The 16,183-nt window shown below is 39.5% G+C and overlaps 2 protein-coding genes across 4 annotated transcripts in view; one reads left to right on the forward strand and one right to left on the reverse strand.

Moving 5' to 3' along the window:
- Positions 1-8,190, reverse strand: part of LOC311264384 (uncharacterized protein) — a 140,608-nt gene extending 132,418 nt beyond the window's left edge. For all 3 annotated transcript variants that reach the window (XR_014623459.1, XR_014623460.1, XM_084365217.1), the window contains exons 1-3: positions 8,107-8,190; positions 7,844-7,896; positions 7,660-7,714 (exon numbers count right to left, since the gene is read on the reverse strand). The gene's annotated coding sequence lies outside the window, so the exon portion shown is untranslated. The remainder of the gene's footprint in view (positions 1-7,659; positions 7,715-7,843; positions 7,897-8,106) is intronic.
- A 2,901-nt stretch (positions 8,191-11,091) lies between these two features.
- On the forward strand, positions 11,092-15,661 carry lysmd4 (LysM, putative peptidoglycan-binding, domain containing 4). Its single transcript, XM_084365216.1, has 3 exons — positions 11,092-11,274; positions 13,132-13,409; positions 13,516-15,661. Exons 2-3 carry the CDS (start codon positions 13,146-13,148, stop codon positions 14,065-14,067), a joined length of 816 nt encoding a protein of 271 aa, XP_084221342.1. The 5' UTR covers positions 11,092-11,274; positions 13,132-13,145; the 3' UTR covers positions 14,068-15,661.
- The last annotated feature ends 522 nt before the right edge of the window (positions 15,662-16,183 follow it).

A 16,183-nucleotide genomic window follows, 5' to 3' on the forward strand; every position in this document is an offset into this window, starting at 1 on the left:
TTGTCTTTTGTGTACACACAAATGCTTTGAGGGGGAACAGAGTGCTGAAAAGATGTCATCATCACTCTCTTCAGGAGGCCATTATGGATAGGAAGCTAATATGCCGCACAGATATTCCAGCATCTTTTTCACCAAGGGCTACATATCCCTTGTGGGTGATCGGTAAAATTGGTTGACATTTTTCTGGCTCCAATTAACCTTCGATTTGACTCTCAGTTTTGCCTGTCTTCTTTTATTGTCTTCTTGAAAAAGTGGCAAAGGGAAAGCACAGTTGGAAACAGTGCATTGTTTCCTGATGTTGACCATTTCCTTTTTTGGCCTAATTGTTCCCTTTCCCTGTGGATGACCACCAAATGGAGAGGAGATGTACTTCATCAGTAGGTCATGGCATTCTCTACAGAAGGTTAATATGGGACTGCTCTTTATTGAATAGTACCTCTAGAAATGGAAGATGAGTGCCACTATGTTTTGTTCATGATAAAACTAGCACACATGTATAACACTACATAATAATATCAAGAGTGACAATTTTGTCCTTTTGTGTAAATTAGATTTTTGTCTTTATCCTTTGAATACTTGAGTCTTATCTTATCTCTATAGATCACGAGGAATTCCATTTACTCTCAAACTATATTAGTTGTGGTTTAATGGGTCAGTGACCTGTGTATGTCAGGATTACAGCGATTAAAATCATGTTGTGTTTAGCTCCATAGCACCCCTCCCCCATGTCGCTTTTTCTATCCTTTAGTTCATTCAGGGGTCATTGACTGTTTATATTTTCTCATGTGAAAACCAATTTGACAATTTACATATTCTTTCATCCTTTACACTTCCTCGTTCCCTTTGGTCACCAGATCTTCTCAAATGAGATAAAGGCGTTTCAGGATGATCGAAAAAAAGCTGACTAGATTTCATCTCCTTTTTTTTTCATCATTCTGGTTTTAATCATCAGATCCATTATGGCATTTTACATGTTCTATCCACTCTATACAGTTGTAACACAACTGCATAAAGAGTACAGTCTTCTATACAACGATCAATATTTCAATGCATCTCATTTTCCCCAGTCGTCAGTGATGATTTAATGGCAGGAAAGTTGAGCTCATTTGGTGGTTCAACTAAGACATAAAACCACAGTGCAGTGCCTGAACACAACTGGCATACATTATTAAAAAATCCACAGTCACAAGGGAGCTCACATTCTACCCAGCTACATAGCAAAGGTAGTGACGCTCGTGACTGCAGTTTGAACTCGCTCTGAGGATACCAAGCATTACAAGGCAGTCCCCTCACAGATGGGGAGTGTTTTCCCTTTTTAGCCCTTTCAACTCAATGTTTGCATGCAGGTGTAGTGAAAAAATGACCCAGACATGCGTGAATTAACAGTCTACTCAGTTAAAAATCAGCATGCGTTCATGCAATTCGCCAAATATTTCTTGCTTTAGACTCCCTGAATTGTTTTTGTGACATAAGATGTAATACGATTTCTTGTAGCTTATCTATTATGTAGCTGAATATTTTTCCTTTTGCACTATGGTGAGACTGTTTTGAACAGTATCACTGCTGCATTCATCTGTAATGAAATTAGGTTAAGTAGACACATAACCTACAGCTGCCACTCAAGCTAGACTCTTGATGCTTCTGCATCAAGGTGCATGGCGGTCAGGCTGTAGATAGCTCTGGCATCAGACCTGATTCATCGTTCAGCATCAACTCTCACCTGAGGATTACCTCACACTAATGCTGTATATCATTCAGCCATGGTATGCAAAATTTTATACCCAAAAGTAATTTACATTTTGTCATGCAGTTTGTAAGAGGATCAATGAGTATGTTTGCATTTAGCTACGGTGTATGAAGCGTGCAAGGGGCAGGAAATAGGATTAATGAGAGTCTGGTGGCACTATACCTACAGATACGTCAAAGCTAGTAACTGATCTAGTCACTTACAGGCCAGGGGTAATAAATTAGAGAAGATTAGAAGTCACTAACATTCCTTAGCTGGTAACACGCTTGCCGCTAGATTTGTAAAACTGCATTACATCATGATTAGGAAACTCAGATGGACAGCTCAGCAGTCCAACAGACTGATAATTACCTTGGCTTTTACAAGCTTCTGTAGGTTCGTAACCTTCATATAGGTCTTAGCATCATAGTATTCCTCAGCTGGTGGGTTACCAGCTGACATGCATCAGGCACATCTAGAGGTCATTTTATTAGGTGACGTGTATCTTTCACAGGGGAGGAGCCTCAAAGCACACACAGTGATTTACAGGCACTGATCAAAACTTTGTTATCAAGCCTGAAGACAACCTTCTATACTGGCTTTTCTAATTATCCTAACTAAGCGATTCGTCAACACCAACAATGTGACTTGATTTTCACCTGATGAGGTTCAAGTCACAGGTCAAGTGCGTACAACTAATTAGCAACCAGGATTGTAAAAAAAGTCATGATCAGCTCCCTCCAAAAAACAAGATTCTTATTACAGTATTTTGCACTGTGATGTAGTTTCTGTTGAATCACTGCTCAAATAACTTACATACTCATCTCTATTGTAAACGGTTACCTGCACTTTTGTTTGTTTCATTTACAGGATGCTATAGCTGCTGATATGGCTCAAGGAGAGAATATATTGTTTCATTTCCTGCCTGTCACTGATAATCCTCAATGTGAGAATATATAGATTTTCCCTTATAGTTAAAGCACAATGTTAACGTGTTACTTTTCTGTGCAAGTAATTATTCTTTAGTCTGTCTGTAAGAGAGTCAGACTTCACAATAAAACATTTTGGCTGAGATAACACTATGAATGAAGCTCCGATCTAAACAAGGTTACAAAGACTTTTGCCCTTGTTTAACAGAGGTACAGGCAACAAACACAGATGGCATCATGATCCAGTACCATGCCCCAAATGTCCTAGCCCTGGTACACAGCTAGGGCGAGGTTATACAGAGCCTCAGATCTCGAAGGGCTTGAGTGCTGGCTCAACGTCAATCACAGTAATGTTGGCTGACACACTGGTGAGGGTGGTGACAGGGCAAGGTTATGTGTCACTGTACGCTCATGGCCTGCATGAAGACCAGCACTGCCAGAGCTCTGTCTCATGTGAAGGGTCACCCTTAGGGTTTTGGATCAAAATTAATATACCCCACTACAGTTGCACTGCACCTATCAGCAAACTGCTCTGCCAGTCCCCTGGCTGAAGGCCTTCCTTAACTGAAATTGTACCCATAGCAGCCTGAAATACACCATCATTAACACGTCATTATAATATACTGTACAAGGATGCTTGCTTTTTTAGGCAGTATGTTTACTAACAATTCATGTCCTCACAGAGACATAGTTAACCTTACATTCTGTTGTCTAATACTCAATTACACACTGAATACTATTATATTAACAGAGTCTCTATTTACGATTGAGAATGGGGCTGCAACTAACGACTATTTTCATTAAGCATCCATTGTTTGGTTTTAAAAAACATGAGAAAATATTGGAAATGATTGACTCTCCAAGATGACTTCTTTAAATTGCTTCTTTTGTCCAAACAAGAATCCAAAACCTAAAATATTCCGTTTACAATGTCATTAAATAATCTGAATAGTGCTGATTAATTTTTTGTTGATCAACTCTAATCAAACAATCCACTAATCATTGCAGCTTTGGTTTAATGACCATTGAGCTAATAAAGACTTCTTAAAAACCAAATGGAAATAATGAAAAATGCACATTGGTCAATCTAAAATCCAAACCGTTCCTCTTAGTCAAAAAAACGTGGCCTCATGAAACATACAACAAGCTCATTTGTCATAATCTTGAACCAAAGCTTAGTTGTACATTTATCTGACTCAACATTAAGTCTTTACAGATATTCTAACTGTCTGACTTATAGACAGCATTTTTGCCGACCGAGCTATTCCAGCACAATAGCCATCGCTACTTTTTCGTATTGGAGTAAAACATGAGATCTAAACATGCAGTGATGATGTGTTGGTTTGAATGTTCCTCTACTAGTGATGGATTGTTGAATTAGGCCCCTCTGAGTTGTGAATCACATTCACCTGGGCAGTTGACATTTAATCAATAAACATCTGAACTGTTGCCATGACCCTGAGCCATAGGGATTTAATTTGGTTTCCCAACACCAACTGCTGCTGCAGGACCCCCGCGGATTTCCGAGACAAACCTCCCGTCACCTGTGGTTCATTTCAACGTCCACCCAGCAGAAGAAAACAAAAATCTTATGCTCTATTTTTTGCAAGACAAATAATCAAATGTTTCTCACAGTGTATGGCAAGAGGGTGTAATCAGGCCTGTGTCAACACTTCAATAACAATGCAAAGAATTACTGTGATATGCCAATGATGACAAGAAAGTTTTCCCCTCGTTTTCACTTCGATTCACTTGCCTTCAATACCACCCTTACCATCTTTAAAAAACACAAGACTTCCTGTAATCTGAGCCAAAATTTTGGAGAGAAACAGAAAAGGTGTTCAAATACTTGCCCTAATGAAGAATTTTATTTAGGGATGCAGTATACGGATTAAGCCGATAATAACCTGCTTCTTATGGCAGATACCAATAAGATATCCAATATACTTAACATTTTTGTACTTTAAAAAGAAGCTCATAATCTTTGTTCATGAAAACCTTCAGGTAAGAAAGGCTAAGATGTAGTGAGCAGAGATGGATAATTTAATGTCCCATAGCTCTAATAAGATCTGTTGTGTCAAAAAGGGCTTTGTCCCTCCTCTCTGAACCCTTGAAAAACATTTGTTCTCAAACCAACTTTCAGGGTGCAAGCAGCCACCTGCTGTGTAAAAGTTTGTAAATGCAACACTTGTTATGTCAATAAAAGCAATATGGCTTCATATTAATGGCTCTATTTAACAGCTAGAATTTCAACAATATCAATAAATAGCCGATTATATACATTTCCCAATATCAGGCCAATAATTTATCTGTGAAATATACATGTATATTTTTCATCACTAATATTATTTATATATCTGCAGCTGAACTGTTACCTCACATTCATCAAAACTGCAGTGACAACACAAAAATGTTGCATTTAAAAAAGTTGTACTCTATCAAATACAGTACATACTGCACACTTGAACCCAGCTTGTGTGCATACATAATGCAACATCAACATGTGTTTTGTTTTTTTTGTTGTATTTCAGATGAAGCAGTTCAGTCAGTTGGCTTTATAAATGCTTGTAAAAGGAGGAATCTCTCACAATTTTTTTTATATCTAACACAGGACACAGGACCATGATATAATATGGCCACACAGCAATGAGTTCATAGATGAGGCATACATGAATGTTTCACCTCAATAAATATTTAATCTTTGCTCTGAATCATTTAAAGCAAAGCCCTTTCTGTTGTTCTTCGGGCAACATGTGCATGCAGTGTACACGGTTTTATCCCCACTTCTCAGTCCCTACCTCCCTCTCTTTCCGCTCTCTCTCTCCATCTCTCTCTCTCTCACCACACAGTCTCCTTCCCTCTCTCTATCTCTCTCCGTCAGTTGGACAAGCTGCTCAGTGGCCCTGAAATATGGCACATTATGCCGCTCTGCTGATCATCGTTCAGCGTTACACCCTGAATCTGAATGCAATGTAAATGATATGATGATTCCCTCTAAGGCAACATTAACTTTACTATCGTTAAGCTTTTTCAAGTGCAAAGGTTGACTTCATGAGACAATGAAGCAAACAGCAAGGTTCACTTTAACTGAGCGCAGTGGCAGTGCTGGCAAATGATCATACAATAACGAAAGCAATTCCTGAGCAATCATGGTTAAAAGGGGCAACAAGTCACACGTGAGATCAACAACTATTATATGATTCTTTTAATTAAGAGACTGGTTTATATCCTTTAACACAAAATCAGATTTGCCAGTGAATCGACTTTGCTATCTAGTTAAAGAAGTCAACTGGAGGTCATTTGTGGTTTCCGGCTGAATGGGTATGCATATGTGGAAGAAATGCTAGAATATGCATGACTGCTATTAACTTCATGTTTAACCAGTCTTGCTTGTAGCTTAGCCCTGTATCATATGTGACTTAAAATAATATGCACATAATGTATTTCCTAAAAAACAAGACTCTAAGGGCTGAATATATGAAATATGCTGTAATCCTGATCCATTTATTGTTCAAGCCACAACAGCTTTAAGTGTATTTTCACAAATTCATTCAATCCAAAAATGTGTCCCCTGCTGTGGAAGATATTGTATATCAATAGGTCAACTACAAAGATCTGCACACACATTTTTCCAGTGCAAGAAAATGCACAGTTCGACTCATGAAAACCAAGAATCTTACAGCTTTTCAAATCTTTAACGCTTCACTCAAAACCCTGTAATTTCTTGTCACAGAACGTATTACTTACATCTTCCAATTTCACCTCACAGAACTGAGTGCCATTTATTATGTCTCTGTAGACTGTCCACTATTATTTCTCCATTAAGCTGCATACTATACTAATATCTCTATTACCGTTTCATTTTACAACACACTGCACATGTTAAACATACTACTATTTGTCCCTAGAGGAGAATTTCTTCACTCCTGTTGTACATTACAGCTTTACTAGTAATAAATGATTAACACAGATGACAAACTTGTGAAGTGCATTTTGTCAGCGGACCCTTCTCCCTGTCCACTTCAATCCTACTTTACTACGCCACAACAAAAAGCCTGATAATGTGTTTTACAGTTTCCACTTTTACTTCATTCATTTAACCCGAGATTGTGCTCATGTTTGCTTGGGGGGCAGTTATCTTCGTTTTGTAATAATACATGAGTAGCATGTGATGTATCTGAGCCCTCAAATGTCATTTAAGTCAACCCAGATGCTACAGTAGTTGTTACTAGGAGCAGTTACTCTGACATTTATTATGACAATCTCTAAAATATGCAGATGTTAGAGTTCATTTGTAAGTCGACTTACAAAAACTTGTATAGCTGCTTCAAACTCTTCCATGCTTATCGCTGTTTTGGATGTAGCTACCGTGCGACATACAAAGAAGTCGTCCCAATTCTAAATCCTCACAACAAAGCTCTGGTCAATTGTTTCCCAAGCCAATGGAAACAGTTGACATTAAGCAAAACACCAGTCTATTTGAATGAGTCCATGTGTGCATCCGAAGTTGAAAGTTAACTGCCAAAAAAGACAGAAGAGGAATAAAGCTTGGTTTATGCTTCTGCACTGAATCTACGTCGTACTGCATAGATGCATGACTTCGGCCATAGCCTGGCGTGCACCTCCCAAGAACTGTAACTGCACATTGCAGCAACGCAACGCTGTGATTAGTCTGATTGGTAGCAACGCATTTGCGGCCTCTCCTCCGGTGCCTAGCAGCGGTACTAGTACAGGGGACTGTGACCTGTAGTTCCCCCAGTAAACACACCGCTGCTCTTCTTTGGTTATACTCAGCCGCTCTTCGCTGTCAGAGTGTCTCTGAGCTCGAGAGAGAGGACAGCCCATATGTCTGAAGGCTGGACACTTAAAACTTATATAAAGTGTTTTCTTCAATGTCTGTGGACTGGTTTTTGCACAATTCAATAAGCCAATGTGCAAAATGTTCCACAAGAGCACCCATCACTGTACCAATGTCATGGTCTGTGTGACTGTAATACAACTTACCTCCTCATCTCTCTTTCTGCTGTAGGTGCACTTTCTCCATCTGAACCTCTGATGCCTGTTTGACAATTTTTCAAATTTTTATTTTTTCACAACAAAAGATGACACATATTGCAGCTACTCACAGCTATCAAATCACACATATTTGTCATATTTGATAATAACACAGTCCAGTCAAAGTTCTCACCTGTTCCACCTTCTCTCCCTCCCAACAGCTCTGCATCACCTTCCCCACTGAACCTGTAAAGACCACAGGTGTAAATGTATGCTAACGTTTTTGAGCTAAGTTTGAGTTTCTAAGCTAGGCTAGGTTAAGTTACCTGGGCTAACGTTTCTTGATATTTGGTTTTAAGTAGCTTTTTAGTCATACTTTATATATCTGCTATCTAAAAAGGTTACAACATTAAAGCTAAGTTGACATACAGCTACCTACTACCACAACTTACTCACCATTATCGTCTTGCGCCGGTCACTTTTTTTGTGCGGTAAATTCGCACATCTCACGGAAGGATTAGCAGCTAAACTACAGCGAGGCAAACGACCAATCAAATGAATCCTGACTACTCAAGCTTGACCAATCAGGTTCCTTGTAAACACGACGTAGCCAATCAGGCTCCAGACACACACTGAGGACATTGATTAGTATTAATAGCAATGATGAAGAATAGAGGAGGCATTTTAAACAGTTAGTGTACATTTATTTATATTTTATCCATCCATACAGTACAATAACATGTTTTCTATGTATCCTGTAAACTCAAACTTAAGTGTAAGTAGTTGTAGTGTATAAGTAATGAACATCGTGTTGATAATTGTCACTTTCTTTATTATAGTTAGGCATTTACTTATAGTCTATTGTAACAACAGCAGGCTATTCACTGTTAAATCAAATTTGCATCACTGTTTGGCTTTTAAACAATTTGTATCAATTTGAATCTACTGGTTTATCATTTTTAAACAGGTGACTTGAGATCATTGTTTTAAGATAAAAAAAATATATATATGTATTTCCACAGGCACTGTCTTTATTTCAATGTGTGGCAAAAACTATGCATTTACCAAACCAAACGCTCAGCAGCAACTGAACTGGCACGTCCATGGTTATCCAGCTTACAGCGAGCGTACACTAAGTACGTTCTCATGTAGACATATTAAAGGGCATCTATCATTACAATCACTGTACCTATGTCACGTTGAAGCAGAGAAGGGGGACCCAAATGCACGAGACGTCAGGCAGCAATATCAATGGATGAAGTTTATTCAGGACCAATGGCTGGGACAGGCAAACATGGCAGGATCGGAGAAACACAACAGGAACAGGCAAACATGGCAGGATTGGAGAAACACAACAGAAACAGGCAAACATGGCAGGATCAGGGAAGCACAACAGGATCAGGGAAACACAACAGACAGCAGATTCGTGGAAACTCAGCATTTGACTTGGCAATAACTGAACAAAAGACTGGACCTAAATACAAACTAAACTAACAAGGGAATCAGGTGCAGTTGGAGTAAGGTGGAGAAACACAGGTGGAAGTAATGAATGGAAAAACACTACAAACAGGGAAGGAGCTGATTAACTGAAAATACAGTGGGAAGAGGTAAGAGCTAACTAGGAAGATGTAGTGCAGGTGTGGAGGGACAGCAGACTGGGGAAGTACTCAGGTAACAGGGCTGGGCTAATTAAACATACAAGACAGGTGTTGTTGGAGGAGAACAAGAAAACAAAAGGGAAAACCAGGGCCAGGGCACAAAGGAAAAGCTATTTCTGAGCAGTTACATATATACTTAAGAGAAGTTACTGAGAGCCTCAGTCAGTTATCTCTTTGTTGGAATGTTTCAAAACTATAATCCCTCAAATCCTTTGCAAAAATTGACATTTTTCATGAGCTGGACCTCGACTCCTGGATAACAAATGGCTTTCACTCAAGATAAACTTTAGGCTATTGTGGAGAAAATTGAATTGGTCAAAGCTCCTCGCAGGGCAAAAACAGTCTTGCACAGGCCAGAAGAAAATGTCAAAACCACGGACACAGCTTCATGGAACCATATCATGCTGACCATGGTTGTAGCTCGTCCTGGTGTTTAGCGCTGTAATTGAACTGACTGAATTATTTTTATTGATTGGATATATGCTGTAGGGCTCATACTTATCTTTTGAGCCTTGCTTGCATATTGCTCATATACAGCATGATCTGTCAGGTCCTTTTTTATTTTTGTCGTGGCATGCACCAGGCAGTCCACCACACTGCTGTAGTATTTTTGGACAAACTACCATTCGAACATTACATACCAGTTAACAATAGCCATCAATAACACAATGGGATGAAAATAATGATTTGCCCAACACCAAAAACCCCCCTCTGCATCAATTTCATCTCATGACTGGATGTACGGTTGTAAACAAACGACAGGAGAAATGAAAGAGCAATAGCCCCATCTAGTGGTTACATAAGATACAACCAGTGACCTTTCTCAGACCTCTTTGGTTTGGACCCAGGAACTGATACTCACTTTCTGGCATCATCTCAGCCTAAGGCTGTGTGCTGCTGCTGTTCTCACCACAAATTGTCTTGTACTGGGAAACTTACAGAGGGACTGAGGAGAGGAGGAAAATCCACACGCTTCCATGGCTTCGATGAGATGTAATGATGTGTTTCAACCAACAGATGTCAGACATAGTGGAGCTTTTTGGTTACCAAATATGAATTTTAAGGCATATACACATGTACTACTTTTGTATTCTACAGTAGTTTTAAGTTGTAGGTTTGAATAAATCTAGCATGTATTGTGCACATCTTATATATTCTCTGATATCTCGTGGTTTCTTTGTTTGTTATTGTTTTCAGGCTGTTCATATTCTCAAATCCCCCTTCTCCAACACTCTCACAACATTAAATTCATTAACTCATTGCAAAACAGACATTTTACTCAACCATGACCTCAGCTTCTCAGTTAGTTTTGATCCTAAATGGATTCATTACACACACCACTTGCCTAATTTTGAGGTTTCCATGCACCAAAGCATCATTTCATATAAAATCATTGGTCTCACACCTCACTGTCGCTCTATTTCTTATTATGCTCCATGATCCTGCTTGGATTCATGCCAAATGACAAGACTGACAACTGTCACATGAATTTCTATTTCATTACGACACAAGATATGTATCACATTTAGGAACACAAACAGTATGATAGTGGCGAAATCAGGATTGAAAATGGTTCAGTGTGTGAATGTGAACAAATAGGCTATTGGTGACATAAAAGAAAACCAAAATTACACAAAAAAATGAATTAGTAAAATAAATGAATGAATAAATAATAATAATAATAATAATAATAATAATAATAAGTCGGATAGTCATTTGGAAATGTCAAAACCAAGATTGTTAATGTAGTAAGTGTTATGTCACCTTCCAACAGTGTGTGGCAGTAGTGCGTCTTCTGAGCTAACTTCTTCTTCTTCTAAGGGCACGAAGAAGAAGTCGGCTAACAGTAGCAGCTAGCGCCACCAGTTGCTGTCGTTATGTTAGCGAGCCTACCCTCAGTCAACCTGGGGAGGACAGCTCGGGAAGGCGGTGGCTTTCACTACTGTCGTCGAAGCATTTGGATAAGGTAACTAAACTGTCAGATGGAGACAGCGCGGTCTGAGTTTAAAGCGTCTGTGAAACCGCATTTCCTGTGAGTGGCGCTCTCTGCCACACGGGCTAGCTAGCTAACTGTAGCTGGAGTGAGACAGTTCGCTGACTTGCTCTCTGCCACGGTGTCGTTACTTGAGAGAACACATGCTAAACGCCACAGCTAACCTGCTAGCCTCTTTGCTAGGTGGCTAACGTCAATGCTGCTTTCAAGTGCTCCGTGAGAGAGTCGTCCACCGTTTACATGGTAAATAACGATACGGCTTGCTTTGCGGTCCAAATAAAGTAGTATCACTATAAGACGGGAGAATTAATAGTTTAAAAACCAACTAGAGCGAAAACGGCTGGATTAATGTAGTAAAATATTTAAGTAGGAAATTTGTGTCGGTTTGAGATAAATCACAAATCAGCTGTGAGGCAACGCAACATTAAAGTTAACTTAAGTTAGCATTAATAACTAGTATGCTTAGTAAAATACTGTAAAAGAAATAATAATGTAATATTCAGTGAAGTGCGACTTAAAAGACTTCGTTCAGGCAGGTGTGAATGCTGTAATTCAGTATCAAACAGAACAGCCGTGCCTGGACTTCAACTACTCTTTCCTTTTTTTCTAACGGAGCTGATCGGAACCGCAAGTCAAATCTGTTGCGGTTTGTTTGCGGTGCCAACGCTAAGCAGACCAATCCAAGTCAATGAAATCCAGACATAAACACCTCAAGTTTATGCGATCAATTATCAAGCAACACCCCCTGATTTGTTTAATCATACGTTATAAGGTGAATCTGGTCAGAGATGTGTTGTGTTTGTGTCCTGCTCCTCTTTAAAAAGTGAGCAAAACATAGCAATTACACTTTTATCTGACAGCAGCTGTCATCCAGGAAACTCTTGACGACATACAAGACTAATGTTTTAACCACCAGTGACTGAGAGGCTGCCCACTGGATGACCCGGTGACCTTTCAGCACTCTTATACAATTTCATTTTTAAGGCAGGCCAAAGAACATGACTCATGAAAAGTTTGTCATACCAATAGTGTGACGAGCTAACTGGTGGCTTTTAGTAAGACCAGTGCGAGGACATTAACATTTATTGTGGTTGGACAATTTAATTGGCTGTGGCATTCAGATGAAGCTGCCTACTCAAGTCCATTTGGGTCTGCCACTGCAGTTTAGTGTAAGCAGATACAATGTAGATTAGATTTAAAGGCTAGGTTAAGCCACTCGTTATCTGCTCTTTGCTTTGGAGAGCGTAGGATCCTAAGGCACATTAAAAGTTCATTAGGTCATTGGTAAAAAATGGTGTCATCTGTCATTGGGTCCAGTAGATTTATAGTGACACTGCCCAATACCCACTGTGGAGCCTGATGATGGGGCAAAACTTCATTGAACATGAATACGGGGCTTCCACAGGAATGGTCACCCCCCCCCCTTTTGGCATATTTTTCTGTACATTTACAAGTGTAGTTTTATGTGACACAGATTGTCAGTTGCTGGACTCCCATTGCTACAGGAGAGATAAAACTACTATTTGGTATTCAACAACTACACCTCCTGTTAGGCCATGACAGTGCCTCTTGGGAAATATTGTAAATTGCTAACAAAACTTTGAAAATCTTGATTCATGAGGTGCTTATATTTTACTCTAAAAGACTAAAAGAAACCCACTCTAAAAGATGCCATTTAGTTGTACAAGGTAGTGGAGTGGATGCTAACTAGATGTACAATGTATGTATGAATATGTCTAACTGTGATGTACATATCTGAGTCTTGCGTGTGATTTTTTTTTAAAAAGTTTTTGATTGTATCCTTCCTTTAATGCCGGACATTCTTCACAGGCTAGTGTTTGACTATGCGGCGGGGGGAGCAGGGTCCACGGGCTTTCCAGGCCCCGGTGGATGTTCATGCCAGTGCAGATGGCCAGGTTTACATGTTCAGGAGGAGGCCGAATGAGTCCGCTGGATCCTCCGACGATGAGGAGCTCAATGTCATTGAGATGCAGCCGCGGGTTTACCAAGAGCTGGAGCAGGACAGACTGAGGAACGTCCAGCTGCTGGAGCGGGAGGTGTTAGATGGTGACAACCTCAACAAGCTTGCACTGCAGTATGGCTGCAAGGTAAAGATTTCTGATAGTAGCTGATGTTCTTTGTATATTTCTGGTGTTGTTCTCTTCAGTAGCAGTGATGACATTTATGTATCTTTATTTGTGTTTCTGTCCACAGGTGGCTGATATAAAACGGGTGAACAATCTTATGCAGGAACAAGATCTTTTTGCACTGAAATCTATCAAAATACCTGTTCAGAAGCACAGCATTTTAACTGAGACTTACACCGACCGAAGTGACCCTGTACAAGAAATGCCACATTCATCTGCAGCACCAGCAAATCCTCAGGACAGAGCCAGAGCCCAACCACATCTACAGGAGGTCACAGACTTTCTAATGGAGGTGGACCACGACATTGAGAAACTGATTCAGACCACGAATGATCAAGATGACGATTTCTTGGATAACTCGGACAAACGGCAAAGGTTTGGTTTCAGAGGAAAGCGCCTGACCAGTCACGGTGCAGACTGGGGCATCCAGTGGTGGAACGCTGTAGTTGCCATGCTTCTGATTGGCATCGTCCTGCCATTATTTTATGTCATTTATTTCAAAACAAAAGATAATGGAGTAGTTTCACCAACAGATGGTACTGGTGCTGCACAATCAGCCAGCACGTCTTCGAATGCCTCAGTGACAACAGATGTGGCGCATTCTCAAAGCCAAGGATAGCTCAGACTAACCTGAATTTTTATTGAAGAATGTTTGGTTAGATGGTCTCAGAAGTAGGTGACAGTCATGTTGAATCCAAATATCATTTCAGTGCAATACCATCATGTGTGTAGCTTCCACCAGCGAATGTTACCTTTTATTTTCCACTATAACTGTGATGCTTGAGGCAAACACTTCAGTGATTGTCTTGAAGTGTAATGAAATAGCTGCAAATTCGTTTTTGTGACATTTAAGACACTAACATTTGGTCAAACAGCTTTCATACGGAGTACAGTTAGCTGAAATATTACTTTTGGTACTGTTTATTTTGGGATTTCACTTCATTGTTCTATATTTGAAGTATTAGGGTGTATTCAGACCAAATCAGGCGTTGCAGAGAATAAGCGCTGGGTTGTACAGCAGCGTGGGAAGACACAACTGGGAGAGTATCATTATTTGGTCTGTGAACTCCGTCTGGATAGCATTCAGCTGCCGGCTTGGGAGCAACATCTTAAAGGCAGGTGTTCTCCATCCGCAACAAGTCTGCAGAATATTCTTCTTTCCCTGACGGTGCAGTGTCCTGGAAGTGTAATGTTGTTTGAGGCACCAAGCAACATAATAGAAATTGTGGACCTCTGATTGTTTGTCATATAGGCTAAAAAAGGTACATGCACAGTCTTTCTTTCACTTGTTTCATTTGTTTTCGCCACAAGGCCTCTGTGTTCGCACTGCCTAAACGCACTACACACATTCAGGTTGAAAGGGTGGACTGGCGTTTTCACTGCAGTGCCTGATTTGGTCTGAAGGCCTTAAATGGTCATGCAAGCACTATGCAAACATCCACCCGGTAGATATTTCTTTGTAGGCTTTACCACAACTTTTCTTTCCAGCAGTGCCTGTTGCCAGTATCAACACATCAAGTGACATAAAATCCGTGTTTATGTATCAGGCATAATCTTGATATCTGTCCCAATACAGTAATATATTTTTAGACTTTGACCTAAAAACGACAACATTGGAAATGTATGGTTACTGTTTGAGGGTAAACTGTATTTGACATCGGTCTGAACATTATTTGTGTGCCTTATTTGATGTAACTTATTTTTTTGTGTTTGTGTGTTTATTGTTAAGTTATTGCCATGCACGTCATGCCTTTTCTCTGGGTCTGAATACAGTGCCAAAAGTGTAAATTGTGTTTACAGTAAGAATTTGGTGCAATATACTTTGCCATGTTAGATTGTATCAGTTCATTTGACAACTTAGTCTTGAAAATACATGGTGTTACAGTTTGAAAATGTAATTTACTCATCTATAAGTTCTGTGAGTGAGCTCTGCGATACAGGAAAGTGCCTTAAACCTTCATTGTCAGGTTTGTATTGTATAGCACACGTTATCTTACATTGTTTGATGGGTACCTGGGTCCACCATGAACAATTGGTGAATTTTTGGCTTGTCCAATGCACTTTTTAAAAATCTGAAGTATTTCAATTTAATGAAACTGGAAAATGTATTATTGACACATTTTTCCAACGTTTAAGTCAATTTGACGTTGATGGATGTGCAAGAATGTTTTTATTCAGCATGTAGCTATTTGAATACAAACTTTATAGTGTGAGTGTGTCTCTGACGTGTACTCATTCACTTCATTTGTTAGGATCAGACATACAATTTACTGGGATGAAAATACTCACTAGGACAGCAAATATACAACTAGATACACATACAGCATTTTGTGTAGTATGTATTATGGAGTACCTCTTAATGCAAAGTTTAGTTTTTGATTAGTTGCAGTACTGACAGTCACCAAAGGATGGCAGCATGCACAAATATTTGTGTTTTTGCAGTGTGTGTTAATTATTGGAGAGATGGAGTCAGACAAACTTACTTCCTATAGCTCCTGAGTAAGACTGCATGCAGGACGGGCATATGGTTTATTACATCCTTTTTAAATACAAATGATTAAAATAGTCAAAATATTAATAAAATATAAAAGTTTATTCCTTCTCCCACATCATCTTAACTTGATAACAAAAGTTTCTCCATCCATAGCAGTGTTATTTTACTTTCTCATGATTATCCAAGAACCACAGGTATTAATTTGGGAGAACAACAGCCCTTACACTCTTTTCAAGAGGCA

Source organism: Pagrus pagrus (genome assembly GCF_965226575.1).
Source record: "Pagrus pagrus genome assembly, chromosome: 10".
Taxonomy (NCBI): Eukaryota; Metazoa; Chordata; class Actinopteri; order Spariformes; family Sparidae; genus Pagrus; species Pagrus pagrus.

Coding starts and splice junctions, on each gene's coding strand:
- lysmd4 (XM_084365216.1), top strand. CDS start 13,146: ATGCGGCGGGGGGAGCAGGGTCCACGGGCTTTCCAGGCCCCGGTGGAT. Junction 13,410..13,515: donor CACTGCAGTATGGCTGCAAG/GTAAAGATTTCT, acceptor TTCTGTCCACAG/GTGGCTGATATAAAACGGGT.